Source organism: Rhinoraja longicauda, chromosome 11 (assembly GCF_053455715.1).
Source record: "Rhinoraja longicauda isolate Sanriku21f chromosome 11, sRhiLon1.1, whole genome shotgun sequence".
Lineage (NCBI taxonomy): Eukaryota > Metazoa > Chordata > Chondrichthyes > Rajiformes > Arhynchobatidae > Rhinoraja > Rhinoraja longicauda.
The window spans coordinates 34433891-34458123 of NC_135963.1; the positions used below are offsets into that span (position 1 = coordinate 34433891).

At 43.4% G+C, this 24233-nt stretch overlaps 1 protein-coding gene across 1 annotated transcript in view; it reads left to right on the forward strand.

The window, feature by feature from the left end:
• Positions 1-24233, forward strand: part of wls (Wnt ligand secretion mediator) — a 60922-nt gene that overhangs the window by 19091 nt on the left and 17598 nt on the right. Inside the window, exons 2-7 of the mRNA XM_078407378.1 lie at positions 4201-4476; positions 13452-13576; positions 14875-15036; positions 18621-18757; positions 19683-19851; positions 22350-22447. Coding sequence (XP_078263504.1) covers positions 4201-4476; positions 13452-13576; positions 14875-15036; positions 18621-18757; positions 19683-19851; positions 22350-22447 — 967 coding nt within the window. The remainder of the gene's footprint in view (positions 1-4200; positions 4477-13451; positions 13577-14874; positions 15037-18620; positions 18758-19682; positions 19852-22349; positions 22448-24233) is intronic.

Below are 24233 nucleotides of genomic sequence, written 5' to 3' on the forward strand. Positions count from 1 at the left end.
TGCTGTATCTTTGAGTGGAAGCACAGGGAGTGCTAAGTATAGTCATACAACCGTAGCACTGATCCCCCACTCCCGTCTGACGATAATTAAAGCTTTGCTTGATTTACCTTTAACTGCTTATGTTGTTGTCTGTTTTAAGAAACAAACTTTAACAATGCTTTTAAACATGCATGTTTTAGGTATCCAAGTTCCTGTCGGAATGAAAGGCAGTTCTATCTGATCAGGCCCAGGAGATTTATCTAACTTCATACACCTTAGGATATCCGCACCTCCTCAACTGTAATATGGACTGTCTAAGACATCTCCATTAACTGTCCTAACTTCCCTTGACTTTATCCAGAGTAATACATCACTAATGGCTTTTCTTGTGCAGATGCAACAAACAAGTTTTAAAGGAACCATTATGGGATGTATTTTAGAAAACTAAACCGAATGGCAAAAACTACTGGGCATTAACAACACTCCAGAACAGAACATTTTAAAGAAATTAGACTTTTGATTGCTGGATTTACTATTTCCTCTCGGTCCTAAAAAGGCTAATGGCTTAAGGCATTCTTCCTTGTGAATTTAGATCGCGTATCAAAACCTGGATAGAGCTGGATAGAGCTCTTAAGGATAGCGGAGTGAGGGGGTATGGGGAGAAGGCAGGAACGGGGTACTGATTGAGAGTGATCAGCCATGATCGCATTGAATGGCGGTGCTGGCTCGAAGGGCTGAATGGCCTACTCCTGCACCTATTGTCTATTGTCTATACTTTGAGTTAATTGTTATTTAAAGTAGTATTTTAAAACTCTTATTACTTTTCCCTGTAACATCCTGGTTTTTGTGGCAGAAGATGGTTTAGTTGTTGCTTGTGATTTCTTTTGATGTGCGCATTGGCTGAGGGTTGGTTGATGCTTATTAGAGATGCCCCTCAAATGACCTGATCATGACTTTCTGGTTACTTGTCTGGGGAACAAGGTATTCCAGAAAGAATTTGAAGAACTGAGAGGAGGTGAGGAGAGAAGGTGCTCTCTGGGCATAGAGAAGAGTTATTATAGTTGCCTCAGAGATGAAAGTTTTTAATTTCGAAGATATGTCTGTGGAATTGGGGTTGAGGATTGGGGATGGAAGGCTTTCAATTTGTGTGCCTTGGACCTTGATCCCTCCACTTAAAGGTTCAAAGCACAGATTTAAAGTGCTTGGCCAAAGATCCTGGATGATGTGGGGAAGAACTCTTCTGTGCTGTGAATACAGGCCTTCACTGGATAATGAACATGTTCGGTATTTGGAGGAATCCTGAAGTTTGTCCAAAAGTATGAAAATGCACAAGAATCACTCTGTCTTAACTGGATCTCCACAAAATTGATTGAGTCGTAGAGTATTCAAGTAATGAATGGCATCTGAAGCACATTACACTGAGGAAGAACAAATACCAAAAGTGGAGCGAAGGGCAAAACTAGTTATGTCGCTCATAGGAAAGAAGATATATATGTCAGTCTTTTGAATTTATTATTATGGGAGCAGGGGTGTCCATAAATCAGGCATTTGTAACCTGGGGGATGGTTTATTCACTGCATGCAGTGAGTGAATGAAGATTTTTTTGTGCTTTTTAAAAAGAAACTAGACCAAGTTGGGCCCAAACCTCTCCTGCATTGGTCCAGCAACCTCTCCTCCCACACTTCCCCCCACTCACCCACTCCATACCCCCTCAACCCGTCTTATCCCCCCCTCCTCCACCCCCCCCCCACTCACCCCCTCCATCCCTCCTCAACCTCCCTTAGCCCCCCCTTCCTCACCCACTCCATCCACCTCAACCCCCAAACCTCTCCTGCATTGGTCTAGCACCCTCCCCCCATTCCTCCCTTCCCCTCCTCCACCCACTCCATCCCCCTTATCTCCTCTTCCTCCCACCCCACTCACCCACTCCATCCCCCCTCTGCCCCCCTTATCCTCTCAAACCCCACTCACCCACTCCAGCCCCCCTGAACCCCCCTCCTCCACTTCCACTCACCCACTCCATCCCCGCTCAACCCCCCTTATCCCCCCCTCCCTCACCCACTCCATCCCCCCACAACCCCCCCTTATCCCCCCTGCCCCCTCACCCACTCCACCCCTCCCTCAACCCCCCATTTCCCCCTCCTCTCCCCCCCTCACCCACTTCAACCCCCCCCCCCCCCTCCTCCCCTCACCCAACCCTCTCCACTCATAGGGGCTCTCCGGCACATCCCCCCTTACCCCCTCCCCTGCCCCCCACCCCACTCACCTACTACATCCCCCCTCAACCTCTCTTATATAGTCGGTGATGCTGGAGCCGGGCGGGAGCAGGGACTACATGTCCCGGCGGGCAGCACGGCGGTGAAAGGCACACACAAGATGGCGGAGCGGGAGGAGGAGTAGAAGAAGGAGAGCAGCCACTGTGTGTCTGTGTGTACCGCGCTGCCCACTGGGGGTTGTAGTCTGGTGATGGTCCGGGGTGCTGGGGTGGGGTGAGAGCGGGGACTACACCTTCCGGCGCGCACGCACACGCACACACACACACACACACACACACCACCCCCCTCTCCTCCCCCCCCCCTCCTCCCCCCCCTTGGCAAAGGGCAGAGATGGCCATTTTATTGGACCAAGGGGAAAGGTCAGGCACAGGGCGCGCTGGGATGGGCGCCGGTCCTCCCGGCGGGCGGGGGGATGACGCATTTATTAAAGCGGCAGCTCGTCGGCTCAGCAGCCCCCACCCCATCTCATTGACCGCCACTCTGGCGGCCATCGTGGGACCCCCCTTCCCTCATTGGCCACCACTCCCATCACTCGGGCGGGTCCCATTGTGGTCGAATGCTGAAGACGGGCAGCGTAAGTTTAAAAGGCAATTTTTAAACTTTAAAATGTCTATAACTTTAAAAATATGACCAATTTGAATGAAACTTGAATTAGAGTGACCCTAGGACAATGGTGAGTAAGGTGGGCCTAGAATTGTCGCGCTAACAAGTGACGGGGGCACAAAGATAAGGCAGGATCAAACAAACAAACCATCAGAGTTTTAGTAATATATTAGATGGTGTGCACCCTTGGGTGCAAATCTCTGCTGCGGGCGGTCCTGCGGGCGCGGCAACCTTCATTGGGTGGAAATCTCTCCTGCCGGCCCAGCAACCCAACCAATCCGTGGAGCCGTTGCCGGGCGGGGAGTGTCCCCCAGGGCCTTGGGCAGCCAAGGGGGGACAGGGAAGGCGAGAGGGAGCCACTCACGTCAGCCGCGGGTATCCATCGCGTCAGCCAGAGCGAGCCGTGGAGCCAAAAGCTCTCCTGCAGCGGTCGGCGGCGCCTCTGGGCCCAGCAACCCTACCAATCCATGGACCCTTTGCTGGGCGGGGAGTGTCCCCCGTGGGTGGGTGAGGGGGGACAGGGAAGGGGAGAGGGAGCCACTCACGTCCGCCCCGGGCATCCAGGGCATCGTCAGAGGGAGCCGTGGAGCCGAAACCTCTCCTGCAGTGGTCAGCGGCAAACGGCAGTGAAGGCCATGTTTTTGGACCGTGTTGGACCCTCTGCCGCCGCGCTGCACCACGGGAGGAATGTCGGGCATGGGGACGGGTGCCAGTCCTCTCCCTGGTCCTCCCGCTGGTCCTACCGAGGGGGGGGGGGGGAGGGGGGAGAGAAGAGGAGCAGGGGGAGCGTATTTGTTAACGTTTATGAAGTCAATTGTTTAAAAAAAAAAAAAAAGTTGATCTATTGAGACCACGAGTATTGAGTAGGATGTGCCTAAACATGTCGCGCTATCGTATACCGTTTTATTCCGGATGAAAACCGCACAAAGAAACATACGGGACAAGGACAAACAAACGGGGGGGGGCCAAACAAGATGAGAGTTTTAGTAATAGATAGATATATAGTTCGATAGATAGTTCGATAGATAGATTGGATAAATATTTTAAAGAGAACACTGGGTTACTGAACTGAGTCTGAAGAAGGGTCTCGACCCGAAACGTCACCCATTCCTTCTCTCCTGAGATGCTGCCTGACCTGCTGAGTTACTCCAGCATTTTGTGAATAAATACCATGAGCTGATATATTTTTGTTGGACCCTTCTATATGGACAAAATGTTCCAGTGGAGTTTTTGGAGCTAAAGATTAGAAAGAGTACCTCTTTTAATAACAACATTAAAAGAAATAGACCAATCCATACTTAATTATATTTCTAATCAATTGTTTCTCATTTAAAATTTTCAGCTCCACGTCCAACTATCGGAGTTCAATATCTTGCAACAAAATGTGTGGATGTAAGAAAACATCATCCGAAGTCCAAGTGGTTCATGCCATGGGGCCCGAACCAATGTGGGAAAAAAATCCAGGAGTTTTCTGAAGCTATGAAGCAACAGATTGAAGCCAATGATATTGTGTTTGCAACTCACATCCCGCACCATAATTGGGAGATGAGTTCCTGGTTTCAATTCCTGTTGGTGGTTTTGCAATTTGAGATTGAATTTCAAATTGACAACAAGATAGGTAAGTGGTGGATTAAGAAAGGATGACTTTTTTCACCTTGTTTCTGTTAATCATATGCTAAAATTCTGTTTTCAGCGTGAGTTATAAGCAAAAGGTGGAGTGGATTCCAGAACTTTGACTAATGGAAAATGGGTTAAGGACCATAAGTAGATTTACTTAAACTTGCTCCACCATTGAACAAAATTCAAGACAGATCCAGTCTTGACCTCATCACCATTTTCCAGCTTTCTCTTTAAATCTCCACCAGTTTAAATTTCGATTTATTTTAGCCTTTAATATATTCACCAATTTCACCTCCACAGCTCTCTGGGGTAGAGAATTTAAAAAATACACAGCCCTCTGGGAGAGAAGAAACTCCTCCACATCTGCATTTTGAAAGCCTTATTCTGAATCTGTACCACATATTCTCACCATCTGTCTTGTCAGTCCTGCACAGAATCTTGCATGGCTCAATAAGATCACCTCTCATTCTTCCATCTGCAATGAGAATTGGCCCAATCTACTTGGGCTCTCTTTACACATGAACCCTTCATCTCTGAATCAATGTAGTGAGCTTTCTGTGCACTAAATCCAGTCTAATCACATCCATCCTTTAATTACAGAAATCAAAATTGTAGGCAGTATTCCAGGTGTGCGGTTTTTGTTTGCCAGGACTCTATAACGCTGCATCAAAACTTCCTATTTTTCCATTTTTAATTTCATATCCTTTGAACTAAAGGCCAACAATCTATTGGCCTTTCTAATTACTTCGGTAGTCTCATTCAGTTTGCCTAATAATATGTTTGTTTTTTCATTCTTCTTTCCTGTATGGATACCCACACATGTACTCTATTCTCATGCTCTTTTAACTACATTCCCCCAGGTGAATCATGCAAATCTGGTAAATTGGGTAAACCATTAACTGCAGTACTCCTGAGAAATGTTACTGTTAAAGACTGATTTTGTTTGCATGAGAAATTATTATTTTTAAATGTGGCAAAATTAGAATCTATTGTGGTTCCTTGTGAGCACATCTGTGGTCGAGGAGCTTGGGCTCAAAATTGATGACATGGATTCTGAGCTTTAAAGACTGGCTCATCAGGAACAGGGAGAGTTACTTGGAGGCTGTGTTTCTGAAGGCTGTTACACCTTTTAAGATTGGCTACTTCCAATGTCTGTGGTCAGGAGAAAGAGGGTGTGACCGAGTGTAGCAGGTAGGGGAATCCAAAAGCCAAGAGCTTGAGCTTGTCTAACAGGTCTGAGATTATTGTTCCCTGTGTGGAGGAGAGTGGGGGCCATTGGAAGGATAAGCAACCTTATCAGGGAGCCATTCAAGAGGGGAGAGAGAAGAGAAGCGTAGTTGTTTTTGGGGATACTATAGTCGGGCGCCTGCCTGGTGACCGGGGTTTGGGACATCTCATCTGACCTGCAAAGGAATTTGGAGTGGGAGGGGAAAGATCCAGTCCCAGTGATCCATCTGGGTACCAATGATGTAGGGTGAACAAGGAAATGGGTTCCACGTCAGGCAACATGAGGGGGGGGGGTGAATACAGAACTGAAAGTGTTATATTTGAATGCATGCAATATACAAAACAAGATGGATACGATTATGGCACAGTTAGAAATTGTCGGGAATGATATTGTGGACATCAGAGTCGTGGCTGGAGGAGCTGGGAGCTCAACATCCTAGGATACACATCCTATTGAAAAGACAGGCAGGTGGGCAGAGGGGGGAGGGATGGCTTTGCTGGTCAGAAATGAAGCCCAATCCTTACCAAGAAATGACACGGGATCAGAAGATGTAGAATCCTTGTAGGTAGCGTTAAGAAACTGCAAGGGTAAAAAGACCCTGATGGGAATTGTATATAGGGCTCCGAATCGTAGTCAGGATGTCGATTGCTAATTACATTATAGGAATGAAAAGGCATGTAAGAAAGGAAATGTTACAGTGGTCATGGGGGATTTCAATGTGCAAGTAGACTGGGAAAATTAGCTTGGTACTGGATCCCTAGAGAAGGAATTTGTGGAATGCCTATGAGATGGCTTTTTGGAGCAATGGTCGTTCCCACTAGGCAATTCAGGGTTTGTTGTGTAATGAACCTGATTTGATTAGGGAGCTTAAGGTGAATAAACTCCTAGGAGACAGTACACCTTGGAGAATGTAGAGCTGGCTAAAGTTGATTGTAAGGGGCGCCAGCAGGAATGACAGTGGAACAGCAATGGCAACTTTCTGGGAGTAATTGGGAAGGTTTGGGATCTTTTCATTCCAACGTGGAAGAAACATACTAAGGAGAGAATGAGGTGACCATGGCTGACAAAGGAAGTCAAAGACAGCATAAAAGCAAAAGAGAAGGCATATAACATGGCAAAGATTAACGTGAAGGATTGGGAAGCTTTTTAAAAAAACATCAAAAGGCAACTAAAAAAACAATCTATCTCCAGATGCACACTTCAACAGCCTTCTTTAATGTCCACAACTCTAGTAATCTTGGATTCACACATAGTGCTGGAATAACTCAGCAGGACAGGCAGCATCTCGGGAGAAAAAGGATAGGTGACCTTTTGGGTCAGAACCCTTCTTCAGACTCTAGGTCCAATCTAGTAATCTTGGTGTTGTCTGCAGATTTACTATCCAATCCATCTACTTTTGTATCCAAGTCATTTTTCCATGTCACAAACTAAGCCGTCCCAGCGCAGATCCCTGCGCGACAACACTGGTCACATGCCTCCAGCCAGAATAACGCCAACACTGGTCACATGCCTCCAGCCAGAATAACACCTTTCCACCATTAGCACGTCCTCTATGAGTAAACGAGTTCTGAATCCATCCAGCCCAATCATTGTTAATCCTGTGTTTCTTAACCTTCTGGATCAGCCTAGGATGGGGGACCTTCATCAAATGCCTGACTAAAATCCATGTAAACAACATCCACCTCCCTACTCTTGTTGATCACCTCCTCAAAACAAACTCAGCAAATTCATGACACGACCTGTCCTGCCATGTTCAAAGTCTTGCTGACTGTTGCTAATTACCTCATTCTCTTCCAGATGGGAGTAAATCCTAAAGCAAATAATCCACTCCAATAGCTTCTCAATTACTATGAGGCTCTGAATAACCAGTATCTTTGCAGAAAGTTCACATTGTTACCATAAGTGTAGGAAAATAACTGCAGATGCTGGTACAAAATAGAAGGTATCACAAAAGGTATACATTCCCTCTCTCCTAGATGCTGCCTGACCTGCTGAGTTACTCCAGCATTTTGTGATACCTTCACTGTTACCATAATGTGCCAGTAGTGAAGGGAATAAATATTAAGTTTGGAGATGTAATGTCAATCATGCAGGCTGTTTTATCCTCAGCATTGTTGACTTCTATGAATGGTGTTGAAGCTGCACTCGTCTGGGCTGGTGAAGAGTATTCATCACATTCCCGATATGTGCCTTTCTATGTAGAGGATGGGCTTTGGGGGGGTCGTAAGGTCATAAGTGATAGGAGTAGAATTAGGCCATTCAGCCCATCAGGTCTACTCCACCATTCAATCATGGCTGATCTATCTCCCTCCCAACCCCATTCTCCTGCCTTCTTCCCAAGAGAGCCGCTCGCCACAGGATATTCGGCCTATGACCTGCTTTTTGTAGCACAATGTTTGTCGTTATTGATCTCCAAAATGTTGATGGTATGTCAAGGGTAAATGGTTAGCTTCATGGCAACGACATAACACTTGTGCATCATGAATATTACTTGCCACTGATTAGTCCGCGTTTGAAAGTTGTATAGCTCTTGTTGCATGCAAGCATGACTTCTTTCAGAGTTTTTAATAAATGTGTAGTCAGAGGTAAACATTGCCGCTTATGATAAATGCGAGATAATTACGGAAATGGTTGAGTTGAGTACAATGCTGCAGGAATTCCCCAGAGCAGAGTCCTGGCTGGGAGAGGTCCTTCATAACAAGTGACTGTGCTTCTCGTGTGAAATCTTAACATATGGTGTAACCCTGTACAAATACAATAATCAGAAACAAACCCTTGTCTTTTGTTTTCTTTTCTTCCCCATCTGCAATCCAGGAGTGCTGAGACGAAGACTGAAAATAAGTCTTCATTGTTTGGGGAATGCACATCTTTAAGTATGTTTTTAAATTTGTTCAAGGCTGTATTGGGCAATTGGGAAATGACTATTTCCTCCGGCTGGATAGTCATCAAGGTGCAGTCAATGTAAAATTATCTCATCGACGATAAAATTCTTCCTGCACATTACCACAATGAATGGAGTTGTTAAAGTGCACTTTTGAATTTCAAGCGTAAAACCAGGTTTTGTTCCTCCAGTTTGCTTGCGACCTCACACTGGCAATGGAGGCCAAGCACAAAGGTCGGAATGGGAAGGAGAGTTAAAATGGTTAGCAATGGTGCTCCAGTAGGTCTTGGCAGACAGAGTATAAGTATTCGGTGAAAGGGTTGTCGATCAACACATGGTCTAGCCAATGTAAAGGAGACCACATCCAGGTGAGTCACACACGCCATGTTTAAACCAATTTTGTGTGGTGGTGATAAGCAAGGTTTGCCATCCAGTGGAGCTTGCTGGTGTATTGGATATTTGGATATTGGAGAGAAAAGCATACCGAAAGAGTATTAAGCAAACGCATGAAAGGTTGGGCCCAAGTAATGGCCAGAATAAAAAACTGCTGAGGGGAATCAGTGGGCAGGCAACATCTCTTGAGGGAAATGAACTGTCCTGTTCCCTGCACAAATGCTGTCTGAGCTGCTAAGTTCCTCCAGCAGTTTGTTGTTTTTGCTTCAAATTCCAGCGTCTGCAGACCTTTTGTCATCTAAGTAACAACCAGTTAAGTGAGCAAGATCCAAGCATGGATTTTGAAAGAACGAAAAGAAAATTGAATAATCTACATTCCACTGAATTCTTCATTCTGTCCATAACATTATCGGGTGGCGCAAGCAATGGCTGCATCGCCAACACTCTGTCTCATCCATTTACTTCTTGGTTGTTTTATAGTATGTATTAAATGTATGTTTTAGTGTTCTTTAGCTTGTTTTATGTGGGAGGTGAGGGAAACTTTTTAAAATCTCTTACCTCTACGGATTTGCGATTTAAAAAAAATTTAAAATCCATATCGTGTCTCCGTCCTAACATCATGAACTGGCGGCCTTTGCTGGAGACCAACGTTGGAGCTCCAGCCACGGACTTACCATCGTGGAGCTGGCGATCCCTATCAGGGGTTGGCCTCGGACCTCCAACTGTGACAGAGCCTGCGGACTTTAACATCGTGGAGCTCACGGTCCCTGATTAGAGACTGACTTCGGGAGCTCCAGGCCGCTGGAGCTTCGACCGCCCTGATGCGGGAACTTTGACATGGGGGCTTCGATCGTTGGCTGTGGGACCTTCGATCGACCCCGACTGCGGATGGTTTGACTGCTGCGACCGCGGGAGAATAAAGAGGGAAGAGGGATTGGAATTTATTGCCTTCTATCACAGTGAGGAATGTGGAATCCGCTGTGGTGGATGTTTATGTTAATTTTTATGTAGTTGTGAGTCTTGTTGCTATTTTTTAGTATGGCTGTATGGTAAATCAAATATCACTGTACCTTAATTGGTTCATGTGACAATAAAAAACCTTGAACCTTGAACATTAATTGTCACAAGGGTGGATGGAGAGTGAATTAATATATGACCAAAGTCATACTAAATATGCTTGAAACAGACTCTAGATGCAGCAGGCAGTCGGAACTACTACTTGGACTGCTTGAGTTTTGATTGAGTCTGAAAGTAATTGATAAAAGAGTTAGCAAAATCTGCAAATAGTAATCGTATCCCTGTGGGTGAAATGAAGCTTATTCATGGAATCAGGATGAAATAAATACTCTACTTCAACACCATTTGGCAGTTATCCAGCAATAACACAGCTGTTGAAGTGGATTAGTCGTCAGGGGTGACAGACACTGTGGAGTGACAGAATATTAGATTGGCATGCACCCCAGGCTGTGAAGTACTTGCATTAATCTGGCATTTGCACACAACTAGTTTTCTGTTCTGTTTTTCCATAAAGACAAACTCCACAAAAAGTCTTTGTCTCAAACATTTATTATCTATTTTTTATCTCGCTTCTGTTTTGACATGTTAAGATCTTTCATTTGAACAGGTATGGACTTGGCATATATTGAAAATTCAAATAACGAAACTAAGGGACAGGGGGGGTGGGGGGGGGGGGATTTTTTTTTGATTCTTGATCAAGAAAAATACTATGTGTGCATTTGGCTAAATTGGCACAGACGGAAAATTACACAGTTAATGGTAGTTTGTATCAGCTGTTTCAACATTAGGTGTAGGGAAATCCTCCATGATCACTTTGTATGGTCCCAACATGGTGGATGGATTTTTTGTCAATATTGGCATTAAAAATGGTTAGGCGTATAAACAAAAAAATGTGCACGTTATAATGTTGGATTTCATAACATTAATAACATTTTAAATTTGCTTTTTTCCCCCCACATGAGTGAGGCAAATATTGCAGATCCATGGTAAGTGAGATGGGGCAATCCCCTTCACAACCGGCGGTCTGCTCTTGTTGACCAGCCTCAAGTGTTGCCATTTTAATTTTAAAAGGATGTGATCAGATGCCTGTGGATCAGACTCCAGAAGTTAATCACTTCAGGATGGTGATGTTTCTAATACAGTACTATTTGTTTCCAAATAGATCATACTGCTGTAAAAGGTCTATAAAAGGATAACAAAGATTGTGCAATCTAAAAGCAAATAATGAGTGATGTGGTTCACTGATAGATCTCTGTAATATGATCCCAAATCATGCAGTGCATGAGACATCAAGTGACCTTGACTTACTGAGTTCCCTCTGGTATTTCCCATCAGTTATTCGTGTATAGACAAGTTCCATTACGAAACTAACATATTTGTTTAATCATTGTACGAATCGCCGTTTAATTCATAGGTGGTGGGTGCCATTTGATTTTTAAAATAATTTGATAAACCTAAATTTTTACTATTTTAAAATTGCGTTTACGTGATGGTATTTTTAGATTTGTTCCAGATTGTTGTAGCTAAGAGCCAGCAGAGATGATGGGCTGAATAGTGACTTTCATCCCTGTAAAGTTCTGCATTGCTGGTTCTCTGAAACCACCGACAAGTCTGACATGGGCATGCAGGTGGTCAAACCTTTCCACATATCCACCATTTTTTTAGTGTGAGGTTAAGCAGTGAAGGCTGTCCGTAACGAGAATGGCTGCTTGATATCAATGGAGAACAGAAAAAGCACAAATGTAGGTTGTTCCATAATTACGTTGATTGTTCAAAAGTGCCTTCCTCTGCAATTAATGCGATGAACTATTTAAGCTGCGGTTTGTCAGAGTAATGACATACTACTTCTTCTTAAGCCTTTTACTCCTCTAGGGAGCATAGGCCATGGACAAATGTCCTCCACCTCACTCGGTTGTTGGCGGTTCTTTCGAGATCTCCCCAGTTGAGCCCACTCCCAGACATTTCTGCTTGGATACCTCTTCTCCAGCTGTTCCTGGGGCGACCTCTTTTCCTTGTCTCCTTAATGACATACAAAATGCTTCAAAAATCTGGAAAGTTGCACCGCAGGAGGAGCTGTGGCCTTGCAGCTCCAGCAACCTGGATGTGGACCATGTGGATTTTGCATGTTCACCCATAGTTTCCAATTCCTTCCTGGCTGGATTGTTTTTTTTTTTACCATATCCCAAATTATTGGTGTTGATGAGTGTGTGAGATGGTACCTTACCTGGAAATAAGTGGGGCAATGGGATCGATGGTAATTCTCTGAGAGCTGAGAGAGGCTCTATGGACTAAATGGCCTCCTATGTCATAGGAAATACTCAATCCATGGAGAAGAAAACTGAGCTAGTTTCAGGTCAAGGATCTTTTGTCAGAATTCTTGTCAGTGTGCATTTTACAGAGCGACTTCCTGCCTCAACTTTTTTAAAAAAGAGATTTGTAACAGAATTTTAATAACTACAACCAAATTCTGGCAAATTACCTTCATATAAAAATGCAGATGTTTAATTGAAGCAAGAGGCACATGGCATGAAGGAGAGAATGCTGGTGACAACTCTTTATTCTCTGTACTTTGAAATAGAAATGGCTGTTGCTTTTATGTCAGCAATAGTCTCTAGTTCATTTTAAATGCTAGTCATTGAAGATTAAGTTGATGGAAGTCTGATCAGTTAGACTCTTTTCCATCCTATTCCACTGTGAGTAGATGATGATGATGAACATGCTTCAGCCTCATGGGAAAACACTTTGGGAGAAGAAACTCCTGCTTGTCCTAACTGGCAGACCTCGCAACATTTAAGAAACATTGAGACAGGTACATGGATAGGATGGGTTTCGAGGGATATGGGCCAAATATCGGCAGGTGAGATTCATGTAAATGGGCCATGTTGGTCACTGTGGGCAAGTTGTGCCGACGGGGCTGTTTCCACGCTGCGTGGCTCTGACTCTCTATGTTCACTATTTCAAATCTGGAATTTCCAGCAAGTGAACCATCTAATGTCAAGTTGATGAATTACGACTTGAGATCCTGTGTCTACTATGTGGCAAAGAGCATAAGCCATACAAACAGCAGGATATAGATCAGCTACAGAAATGGGCAAAGAAATGGCAGATGGAGTTTAATCCGAGCAAGTGTGAGGTGTTGCGCTTCAGAAGGACAAATGCAAGGGGAATTAATTCATGACCTTTCACAGCATTGATATGCAGAATGATGTTGGGGTCTAAGTCCATAACTCCCTGAAAGAGGCAACACAAGTAGATAATGGTAAAGAAGGCATATGGTATTGGGTCCTCACCCGAAACAACATGTATCCATTTTCTCCAGAGATGCTGCCTGACCCGCTCTGTCCCGTGTGATAGAGGCGGATACGAGACATTATTTTCACATTTATTGGAAATGCCTTATTGTGTTCAGGGAATGATTTATTTTGGAGAATAACTGCCATTGTTTCTATTGCAGAAGATGATGCTGTGGTCACGTTGAATGTTTCGCTGGGCTATCGTGATGACCGTGTTAGTGAATGGACTGAAATGGCCCATTCAGTTGAAAACCGGAAGCTAAATTGCAACTTCTCATCTCCAAAAGTATGTAATTTCAGAACAGCTTTCCATTAATGTTGAAAATCAGAAACTGGAAATCTGAAATAAAGTTTTAAAAAGTCTGTAAATGCCTAGCTTGATCTACAGTTTCCAGCACTTTCTGCTTTTATTAATAATCTTCTTGCTCTGTACCATTGGACGTTGGTGTTTCTGATGTTAGCCTGGCCAGTAACATTTCAGGTTTCCCTATCCAACCCTGAACTCTATGGCTTGCTTGGCAAGTTCAGAGGGCAATTTAGAATCCATTACATTAAAGTAGATAAAGTAGATATGTGGTGGCTGGGTAAGTAGAGCAGATTTCCTTCCTCCCACGGAGAGAGTAATTAAAGCAGATGCATTTTAAACAATTATCAGATTAGCTTCATGCTCACCATTGTTGACACCAGGTGTTAATTTTGGGGAATAGAATTGCTGTATCTAGATCTATATCTCAATGAATTCCTCAATGAATTATGATTGAGTTATTATCCAACAGACTTGAGTGTAAACGGTATTGAATAAACCTCTAAATGAAAGAAAACCCTGGGTTGTTGGACATCAGCTTAAGAGAGAGACACAAAGCATCAAGAATCTTGAGTAAAACACAAAGTGCTGGAGTAACTCAGCACTGAAGGGAAGGGACAGACAATGTTTTCGGCTGTGACCCTTTTTCCTACTGATAGAAGTGGGTGGGGTGGGGAGAAAGTGAGGAAAAAAGGGGCAGGGAATGTAAAGTGTGGCAAATAATAGGTGGACACAGGTGGGGGGGGGGGGGGGGGGGGAGGAGGGGAGTTGATTGCCAGATGGGTGAACATAAACTGGAGAAGAAAAGGGAACAAATAGGTATCCAATAAGGAAGAAAGAGGAGTGAAATATAAAACCAGAGAGGGAAGGGGTGTGGGTGGAAGGAGATGGGAATGAGGTGGTGAGTGCATGCAATGGCATGAACATTGAATTCTCCAATTTTGGGTAACACCATCACAAATTTCTCCAACCCCCAACTTCTTCCACCTCTATCCCTCTCTTCTCTTCTCTCCTTATCCGACACCCAATTGTCTTATTTTCACAATAGCCAGCCAATTTTACTCATTTAGTTAGTTCCATGTATCCATTCTGTATTCTCCATTCTCTGCTTTTACAAGGTAGGCTATTGATGCTGATCATGGAGCTCACATTTTGAAGAGCACTTTAACAATGAAACGGCATCATAGCACGTTGGAGGCTGAGGATGACTATTTTAAAAAATCTCCTAATCCCTTGTGTTCTGGATTTTCACTCATTCGCTTTCTTCTTCTGTTGAACAGACGCATGACAATCAGGGGCAGCTATACGACTGCGAACTGCTTCCCTTCATGGAATTGGGGAGTGTTTCACATAAATATTATCTGATTAACGTTCGACTTCCTGTTAATGAGAAGAAGAACATCAACATGAAAATTGGAAAGCTCAAGAATGTTCGGATGGTGGTAATGTCACTGCTCTGTTCTGATATTAAAGTATACAGTGATTTAGCACTAGTTTTTTGTAACTAAATATTAATGAATTGTCCATTTCTCTACCCAGCAAACCATAACATTTTGCTGTTACTCCTGTTCATGCCAGTAAATGCCAATGTACAGTGATGTTTCCTCAGATATCTGCAGACCTGCTTTGCCAGATTGGGAGAGACTAGCAGGACGTGGGCGCTTTGAGGAATTGTAACTGAAATAACCATGTATTCTGCTTTTGAAATCGAGAGGAGAATCCTGGCAGGCTCCTTTATTGTTCAGAGCACCACATGGAAAAGCAACCTGCATCCTAAAAATCCCATTTAATCCTGGTCTGTTCCTTGAGTGTCAACCAATTCTCACTCCCATACATTTTAATTTTGCATGCCTACCTCTTATGTGGAATCTTATTAAAAGCCTTCTGCATGATTGAATACACCACATCCAGTAGTTCTCCCTTTCCCATTCCTCTAAATCCACAAATTAAGCTTCAAAATTGGTGGCTGAGATGCATGTTAAACTGGGCAGGACTGTTTCCTATCTATAAATTGGGATGAAAAGTCCACTTCTGGATTAAAAATTTTTTTTTTGCAATATTATTAGTGTACATTGACAATAATGCCACTGACACTAGAGGGGCATCTTTACTGGTAGATAAATGGAAGAACGGGTTACTCTACAACTGAAAGTATTGATCATTCAGTGTAAGATGTAGCAAAAGGTTAATGGAATTTTACTTCAAAAAAGCTGTCACACTATCACCAGATCACTGAGGATGATGCTACGTGGTGAGCCATTGTGGCTCAAAGCTCTGAGAACCAAATTGCCCTTTTGGTTCATGACCTGCGATACTGACAATTAGTTTGTTTCCACAGATGCTGCATGACCTTCTGAGTTCTTTCAATGGTTGATTATTTTGGGCTCATACCTTGGGCTTTGGATATGATCACAAAACCAATCAGGAACAACTGAGCAATGCACTTCTTTTTTAAATCGAGAAGGTGACCTGAGATTTCAAAAAGTTTTAAAGAAATTTTTTGGGAAGGAAAACAAAAATATATTTTCAAAATAAACCAAACGCCTGAGAAAAAAAAATGGAAGATTATCACAGATTTGGATGAAGATCCATATGGTGTGCAAACACCAGATTTGTTGCATTATAGAGTCATAGAGCTATACGGCACTTTGGCCCATGTTGTCCATGCTGACCAAGTTGACATTCCGGGCTAGTCTTAACTGTCTGATTTAATGCTGTACGTAACGATGATTGAAACTAGGTGCTAGGATTAAGTTTGTACTGAAAGAATTGTGAGAATCCAGGAAATGGAGAACCTCACATCAGTGGTAGGGAAATTATTGGAGAGAATTCCTCAACAGAGAATGTACTGCATTTGGAAGAGAAATATAAGAGAATTATATTTGGAAGTAACTATACCTAATTAGGGATAGTGTGCATGGCTTTGTATGTGCAGGTTATGTCTCACTAATTAGATTTGCTTTTTGAGGAGGTGGCAAAGGAGATTGATGAAGGTAGGGCAGTGAATGTTGTCAACATGGATTTTAGTAAGGTGGAAGTCCTCTGTCATGTCCTGGAGCTTGTTGAGGAGCAGCCGGTGGTTCACAGTGTCGTGGGCAGCTGTCAGATCAACAAAGATGACGCCAGTTGGTTCATTCCTCTCAAAGCCATCCTCAATGTGCTGAGTTAGATTGAGCACCTGGCTGGTACACGAACTTCCAGGCCGGAAACCAGCTTGCTCTGGTATCAGGTGTTGTACTGTGATTGGGCCTAGCCTGTTCAAGATGAAGCACTCAAAGAGCTTGAAAAGATGGCATAGTAGGGAGAGTGGTCTGTAGCTTTTTGCTTCTTTAGGGTCTTTTACTGGCTTAAGGATAGCGATCACATGGGCTTTCCGCCATATTTTAGGTAGCTGGGAGAGGGTTACACAATTGTGAACAGCAAGAGGAGCCACTCTCGTGTAATCTGCCCAAAATGTTTGATCTGTTCTGTGTGAGTGTCATCAAGGCCAGCTGCCTTGCCGTTCTTGAGGGAATCGATTGCTGTCTGGAGTTCCTTGCTGTTAAAGTACCAGGTTGGCTCTTTATCACCCTGGTGCCATGGACTCCTTTTGTGGTGCTTCTTGTGTGGTGGTTTGCCATTCAGAAGCAGCTGGTGAGCAACCTGATCTGCTGTAACGTTAGAGTGCAGCGTTGCCTTCTTGGGGTCGTTGTTGAGCTTCTTGATAGTTGACCAAGCTCTCTTACCATTGTGTATCATATCAACACTCTCAATGGGTCCTTGCCAGGATTTCCTTCGTTCCTCTGATATTGCTGCCATGAGCATCCCCCCTGTGTTCATAGTTTCCTCCGAGAAGGGATCTTCCTCGTACAGTTTTGAGTACTTCTCGTACAATGAGGCACTGTCAGCTGAGATTACAGGTAGATGGTACTCCCTACATCTGCGTGGAATATACTTTCTAGAAATGTCTTGCACTGTTTTGACGACCTGATCATAGTTTGCTGGGACTGGCTTGAGGTCAGATAGGGCTTCATCCAGATTGCTGGCAAACTGCTCCCAATCAGCTTTTTGAAAGTGGAATCGCCGTCCTAGTGGAACTCTCTGAGGTACCACAACAGCAGTAATGCCAATGATGATTGGTCCGTGTTGTGAGTGTGGTATTGGCTCAAAGACTAGTTTTTTGCTTTGCCATGTTAATCGATCACTTGTAAAGGCCAAGTCTGGATTATTAACTTTCTTCCATTGGCAGCTATTGAAGGAAAGAGGAAGCTTAGCATCATGAATTAGGTCAAGATGATGGGCTTCTGCCCAACCCTACAAGATTACCATCCTTATTGGTTTCTTTATAGTCCCTTGAGGTGCTGTGGCTGTTGAAATCCCCAATGATAACATTCATGTGTTGGTAACTGAACGTTTGTGGTTCTTGAAAGGCAAATGTAGGGCCTGGCAGTTTGTAAACAGAGGTCGCAATTAGTTTCCCCAGGTTCACAGCAAGGATTTCTATGTTGTCCCTTTCTGTCATTGAAGTCTGGTCGATGATTAGGTCTCTTTTAACGAAGATAACACTGCCGTATTTCTCATGTGGCCTTTCAATAACGAGCTTCATTCCAGGGATCTTAGGACAATGCTGTTGCTGGCCTCTGTGGGTCTCGTGTAGACATAAGACATCACAGTCATTCTCGTTGCAGAGCTTTCCAATCAGTTGTTGTTTTGCATATGAAAGCATTAATGGACATAACTGTCATCATCCGTCCTGAAAAGGACGCAAGCTTCCGGTGACAATCAGTGGGAGCCATCACTTGTTGAGACGTGGGGGTCTGGAATTCATTGCCTGGGGTGGTAGAGTAGGCAGGCATGATAGTGGTGTTTAAGAGACTTTTAGATGAGCACATGGAAGTGCAGGGAATAGAGGGATATATATCATGTACAGGCAGATGAGATCAGTTTAACTAAGGGCCCCTTGCTGTACTGTTCAATGAAAGCAACATTCAGTTAATTTTTCATTTCACAGGGACTTTGACAACTGTCATTTTGATTCTTTTAACAGTCAATTCATCAGAATGGTGGATTTACAAGGGTCTGGTTTGCAATGAAAACCTTTCTGACTCCCAGTATTCTCATCATTATGATCTGGTATTGGAGACGAATTACTCTGATGACTCGCCCACCAGTCCTTCTGGAAAAGTAAGACTGCTATTTAATGTGGATTTATGGATGTATATATTTCTAAAAAGTATGTTGACAATAATAATAAACTTAAACTAAACATTTTATGCAGATATTGTAATCCTTGAATATCCTATAAAAAAAATTCTCTCTCTTTCTAAGTCTGGCAATAGAAATTTGTAGGACGGAACAACAAATGTTTAAACCGAAGATAGACACAAAATGCTGGAGTGACTCAGCGGGACAGGCAACATCTGTGAGAGAAGGAATGGGTGACATTTCGGGTTGAGACGCTTCTTTAGACTGACCTATCTGTTCAAGCTCAGTCTGAAGAAGGGTCTTGACCCGAATCGTCACCCACTCCTTCTCTTCAGGGATGCCTGTTCAGAGATAACTTCAGAGATAACTTCAGAGTTACTCCAGCATTTTGGGTCTATCTTCTGGCAATAGAAATTTGTTTGTGTTAGAACAAATATCCAGTCCATTTCCAAAAAATGTAATTCAATTGAAATAGTGAAATAATAAATTCAGTAAACCTGTAGCTCAACTGGTATGCATTTCCTAATATTAAACTGACTCTCACAAATCAGATCACAGGTTGAATTTCAAGTCTACAAGTTAATTGGTGTTAACTGTTATAGCATTAGGTGTCACTGAATACAGTAGAAATAAGGGCTTTAACCAAGCTTCTTAACGTGACAAATTGTTCCTGTTGCAGATCGCATGTATAAAGATATAATTAAAATAACATGCCTGGAAGTTAACCAAATGAATAACCACTTGTCAAAAATGCAGTAATGTAATTTTAAAAGGAATTAAACTGTATCTTGTGGGATACGTGCAGGCGCACAATACAGTTGTAAGATTCATTATGCAGTCGTATCTAAACTATGTCACGGTTTTCACTACAATGAATTTCATGTTATTAATATTTTATTTGCAGAGTAATTTTTGCACTTGGGATCTCAATGACCTTTATTAATATCCCAGTGGAATGGTTTTCCATTGGATTTGACTGGACTTGGATGCTTCTGTTTGGAGACATTCGACAGGGGATCTTCTACGCCACGTTGCTGTCATTTTGGATTATCTTCTGTGGCGAGCATCTCATGGTTAGTTCCTTCTGCAGTATATCCATTCAAGAAATAGCTTTTCTAAATTAATTTCTAAAAGAAAGGAAACATAGAAGCATAGAACAATAGGTGCAGGAGTAGGCCATTTGGCTCTTCGGGCCAGCACTGCCATTCAATATGATCATGGCTGATCATCTAAAATCAGTACCCCGTTCCTGCTTTTTCCCCATATCCCTTGATTCCTTTAGCCCTAAGAGCTAGATCTAACTCTAAGGAGCTGTTGTTACTTGGACTTTTCAGACTTTTAACAAATTTAAACCATTTGATCATTTTTAAGTTACTTTAGTCAAGTGATGGGAGACATTTTGCAATTATATTTTCTGCTTTGAACTGAGACAATAAATGTTAAATGTCTCACACCAGGTACGTTTTACCTGGATCAAAGAACATTGTGAAACAAATCCATTTAGCTTATCACTGCTGTGCCAACTGCTTTACCTAATTACACCTCCTTCACAAGAACCATAGGCATGTAAGTACACATCTAAAGACAGTTTAAAAGTGATTTTTTTTGCCTCTACCACCCTTCTACATAGTGAGTTCTCTGCAATGCTCTGGATGTTGGGTATTTCCCCTCATTACCCCTACAATCTTTCTGTCGATTGTTCTAAATCCATGCCCCTGGTTTTTGACCACCTTGTCAAAGAGAAAATGGGTCCTTGTCGTTGCACTATCTTGACTCTTTGTAATTTTATTCATCGTGTTGTGTCTCTCCTCAACCTTCTCTATTCCAAAGAAAATAACTGTAGCAAAAGCTTTCCTTCTGGTGTCATCTGAGTAACTCTTCACTGCACACAGCCCAGTGCAACTCTATTACATCGTTCCTGTAGTGTGATCACCAGAATTCCATGTGGTACTTTACACAGTTTGATTTGAAACTCCCTGCTCTTGTACTCTAAACCTCAGCCAGTAAACCACATGTCCTGTATGCGGTTTTAACTATCGTATTGACCTGCACTGCTACCTTTAAGGATAAAAAGCAAAGTGCTAGAGGAACTTGATAGGCCAGATAGTATCTGTGGAGGGAAATGGATAGAGGATGATTCGGGTCGGTATGGAGTCTTCAGATTGTCTGAAGACGGTTGTGAACCCGAATGTCTTTTGTCCACATCCCTCCACTGAAGCTCCCTGGCCCATTGGAATCCCTCAGCATTTTGTTCTTTTGCTCAAAATTCTGGCAATTTCAGTCTCTTGACTACCTTTAAGAGTATGTAGGCATTCAGGTCAATCCTATCCTATAATTCACACCACTTTGGCCCAAACATAACCATGGCGTCCTCCTGTTTCGTGAAGTCCATCGCATTCCTTCTATCCAGAGATGCTGCCTGTTACTCCAACGTTTTGTGACTCTACTCAGTATCTTGGATTAGTCGGAATTGTTCAGTTACTGACTCCACAGAATTTGTATTGAAATTCAAACTTGAAAACTGTTGGTTCATTGTTTCACTGTACCAATGGAAAATTATGTTTATTACTAGGGCCAGGATGTTTAGGTGCTAAAAATCTCTGAAATAGGCAGGCAAATAGGCATAATAAAATTACAAAAAAGGCACGAAAAAGGCATTTATTGACTAAAAAGACATAAAAAGGCATGTATTTCCACCACCAAAATATGGTTAAAAATGTGTTTAGCTTTATGTACATGCTGGGAGACAAAATATTTCTTCTCATGATTCACTGCTTTCTCACATGCTTCAGCACATTGTCTGTAGAGTATATCACTCCCGTACACTCTCACAAAATCGTTCAGTTTTTTACATGGCGTTGACTTGACTTTAGGCATTTTGACGCCTGCAGGGGTAGATCCTACAGGAGCGGGGGATACAGACCTCTACAGACAGGCTAAGTACAAGCTGAGAAGGGGAATCAGAGCTACCAAGGAAAGGTACTCTGAGAAGTTGAGGAGCAAGTTCTCAGCTAATGACACCTCTTCAGTTTGGAAGGGCTTGCAAGAAATCACAAGATACAAAAGGAAACCCCCCCGCTCCTTGAACAATCGTCAGCTGACCAACGACCTGAACGAGTTCTACTACAGAAACTTAACCCTGGTAGCCCCTTCCCCCTCCCCAACCAACACTTCACACCTATTCACAGCCTGACTCCAGTTTGAAAAGGCTGAACCCTTCCCCTCCCACCCCTCTCCAATCACCACAACACCCACTTACAGCCTGACTGCAAAAGACTGGGGCCTCATCCACTTCCCACAAGTGAACGACCGATGGTTGTGCCCCCGGTTTTGCTCCGGTGGTGGAAATTTTCTTGTAAGTTATGTTAACACGGCAAAAAAAGGCTGATTTAGGCAGACGATCATGAAAAGGGCATTATCTTGCTGAAATCATCAACAAAGGCATGAAAAGGCACTTATGGAGTTTATGGCAAAATCCTGGCTCTATTTATTACTTAAGAGACTCATTTTTATTTCTGCACTGTTTACATTGACCTTTGTTAAAATGTTGTGTATTTGTTTCACCTCCTAGGATCAGAATGAAAGGAATCGACTATCCGTTTACCTGAAGCAGATTGTGCCAATTGGTTTTGGTTCATTCTGCCTCTTCATTTTTGATCTATGTGAGAGGTAAAGTCTTCTTTATTGATTCACTGAGCTGACCAAATTGACTTGATGATCCATGCAGTGAATGACTTTGAACTATAAATTTTCCTGACTGCCAATGTTAAAAAGAGAATGATTATTATTGAGTTGTTCATTCTCAATTTCCACGTTGCCATTAAGGTTAGGCTGTGGTGATGTATACTTTTCTGTACAGTGTAGAGCGACTGTGTTAATTAACTGTTAAACTGCTGTAAATTTGCAAGATTATTTATGCAAAATGTTTTTAAAGGACTAGTTATTTTCTGTGTCTATCTTCCCCAGTTTAAATATCAATTCTAATAGCTTCCCTTTATTATAAGCATATTTAATTATAGAAGAAAGAGACCAATTGTTGTAATAGGAACACAAACCCAATTTCATTATAATGCGATGCTGGAGAATGATGCCGTTATACGTGAAGCTCCGCTTAAAGTGATTGAAACAACCTCCATTCCGGCACTGCGGAAATCATTTGTTCCAACACCGAAAATCTCCTGTTAATCATTGCTATAGCAAAGGAATTCTTGGAACTATTCTATCTTGGGCCTGCTGCTACCAACATACCTATGACGATTAATATGACAAGGCAGTCAGAGGGGCTATAGGTGTGGCTGCAATGATGGAGATCCCAGCCTGGCCCACTCTATTCTTTTCTCCCACCCATCCCTTCCCAAGCATCCTCCTAGTGATTGTTTAATGAGAATGAGAGGGAAGAGCTTGGAGTAAGGCTGCTGTTTCACTGCTATGTTTTTGGTTTCACTGAGGCATGGATCGATCATGACGTGCTACACACCTGAGGGGTTCTCCATTTATCACACAGTTCTCCATTTATCCTTTGGCTCAAGATAGTAGCTCAAGCATTGACCATAATGAAGTGCTTTGAAAAACTGGTAATAGTCAATAGTCAAGTTTATTTATCACATACACATAAATGTGCAGTGAAATGAAAGATTACCCACAGTCCAACAATAAGAGCAATAAAAATAAGCAATAACACACACAATCATAAATCAACACCAAACAAAAAGAAACATCCATCACAGTGAGTCTCCTCCAGTCACCTCCTCACTGTGATGGAAGGCTTTTATCTTCCCCTGCCGTCTTCTCCCGCGGTTAGGCTGTTGAACTTGCCACGTTCCAGGCCGCGCCGGATGGTGAAAGGTCCGCAGCGGGCCGACCCAAGCCCCGCGATTCAGGGCGGGCGAAGACGCCGCTGCCACTGCACGTCGGGGCGGTCGTGGCTCCCGACATTGAAGCCCCCGCCGGGCGGAGAAAAACCTCGCGGCCTATTTCAGGCCGCGCCGGACGATGAAAGGTCCGTGGTGGGCCGACCCAAGCCCCGTGATTCGGATCAGGCGAACACGCTGCCGCTGCCGGAGCTCCCGATGTCGGCCCCCACCCAGGGCAGAGCCTGTGAGCTTCCGACGTCCACGTGGCCGGAACCTCCACTGGCGAATCCCAGGTGGTGGCTGCCAGCTCCAGGGGTTTGGCCGATGGTAGGCCGCAGCGTGAACGGAGACACGACCCAGAAACAAAAGGTCACGTCTCCGTTCGGAAGAGACAATTTTACATTTACAGTTCCCGCCCCCCCCCCCCCCCCCCCCCCATAGTACACAACCCCAAAAAACTACATCACATTTACACTACAATCAAGACAAAAAAACAACATTAAAAACACAAAGACAGACGGACTGCAGGTAAGCCGCAGCTGCTAGGGCACTAGTCACATCAGAACTAGTCTCCTCGACATTGTGTCTGGAAGACCATAGTC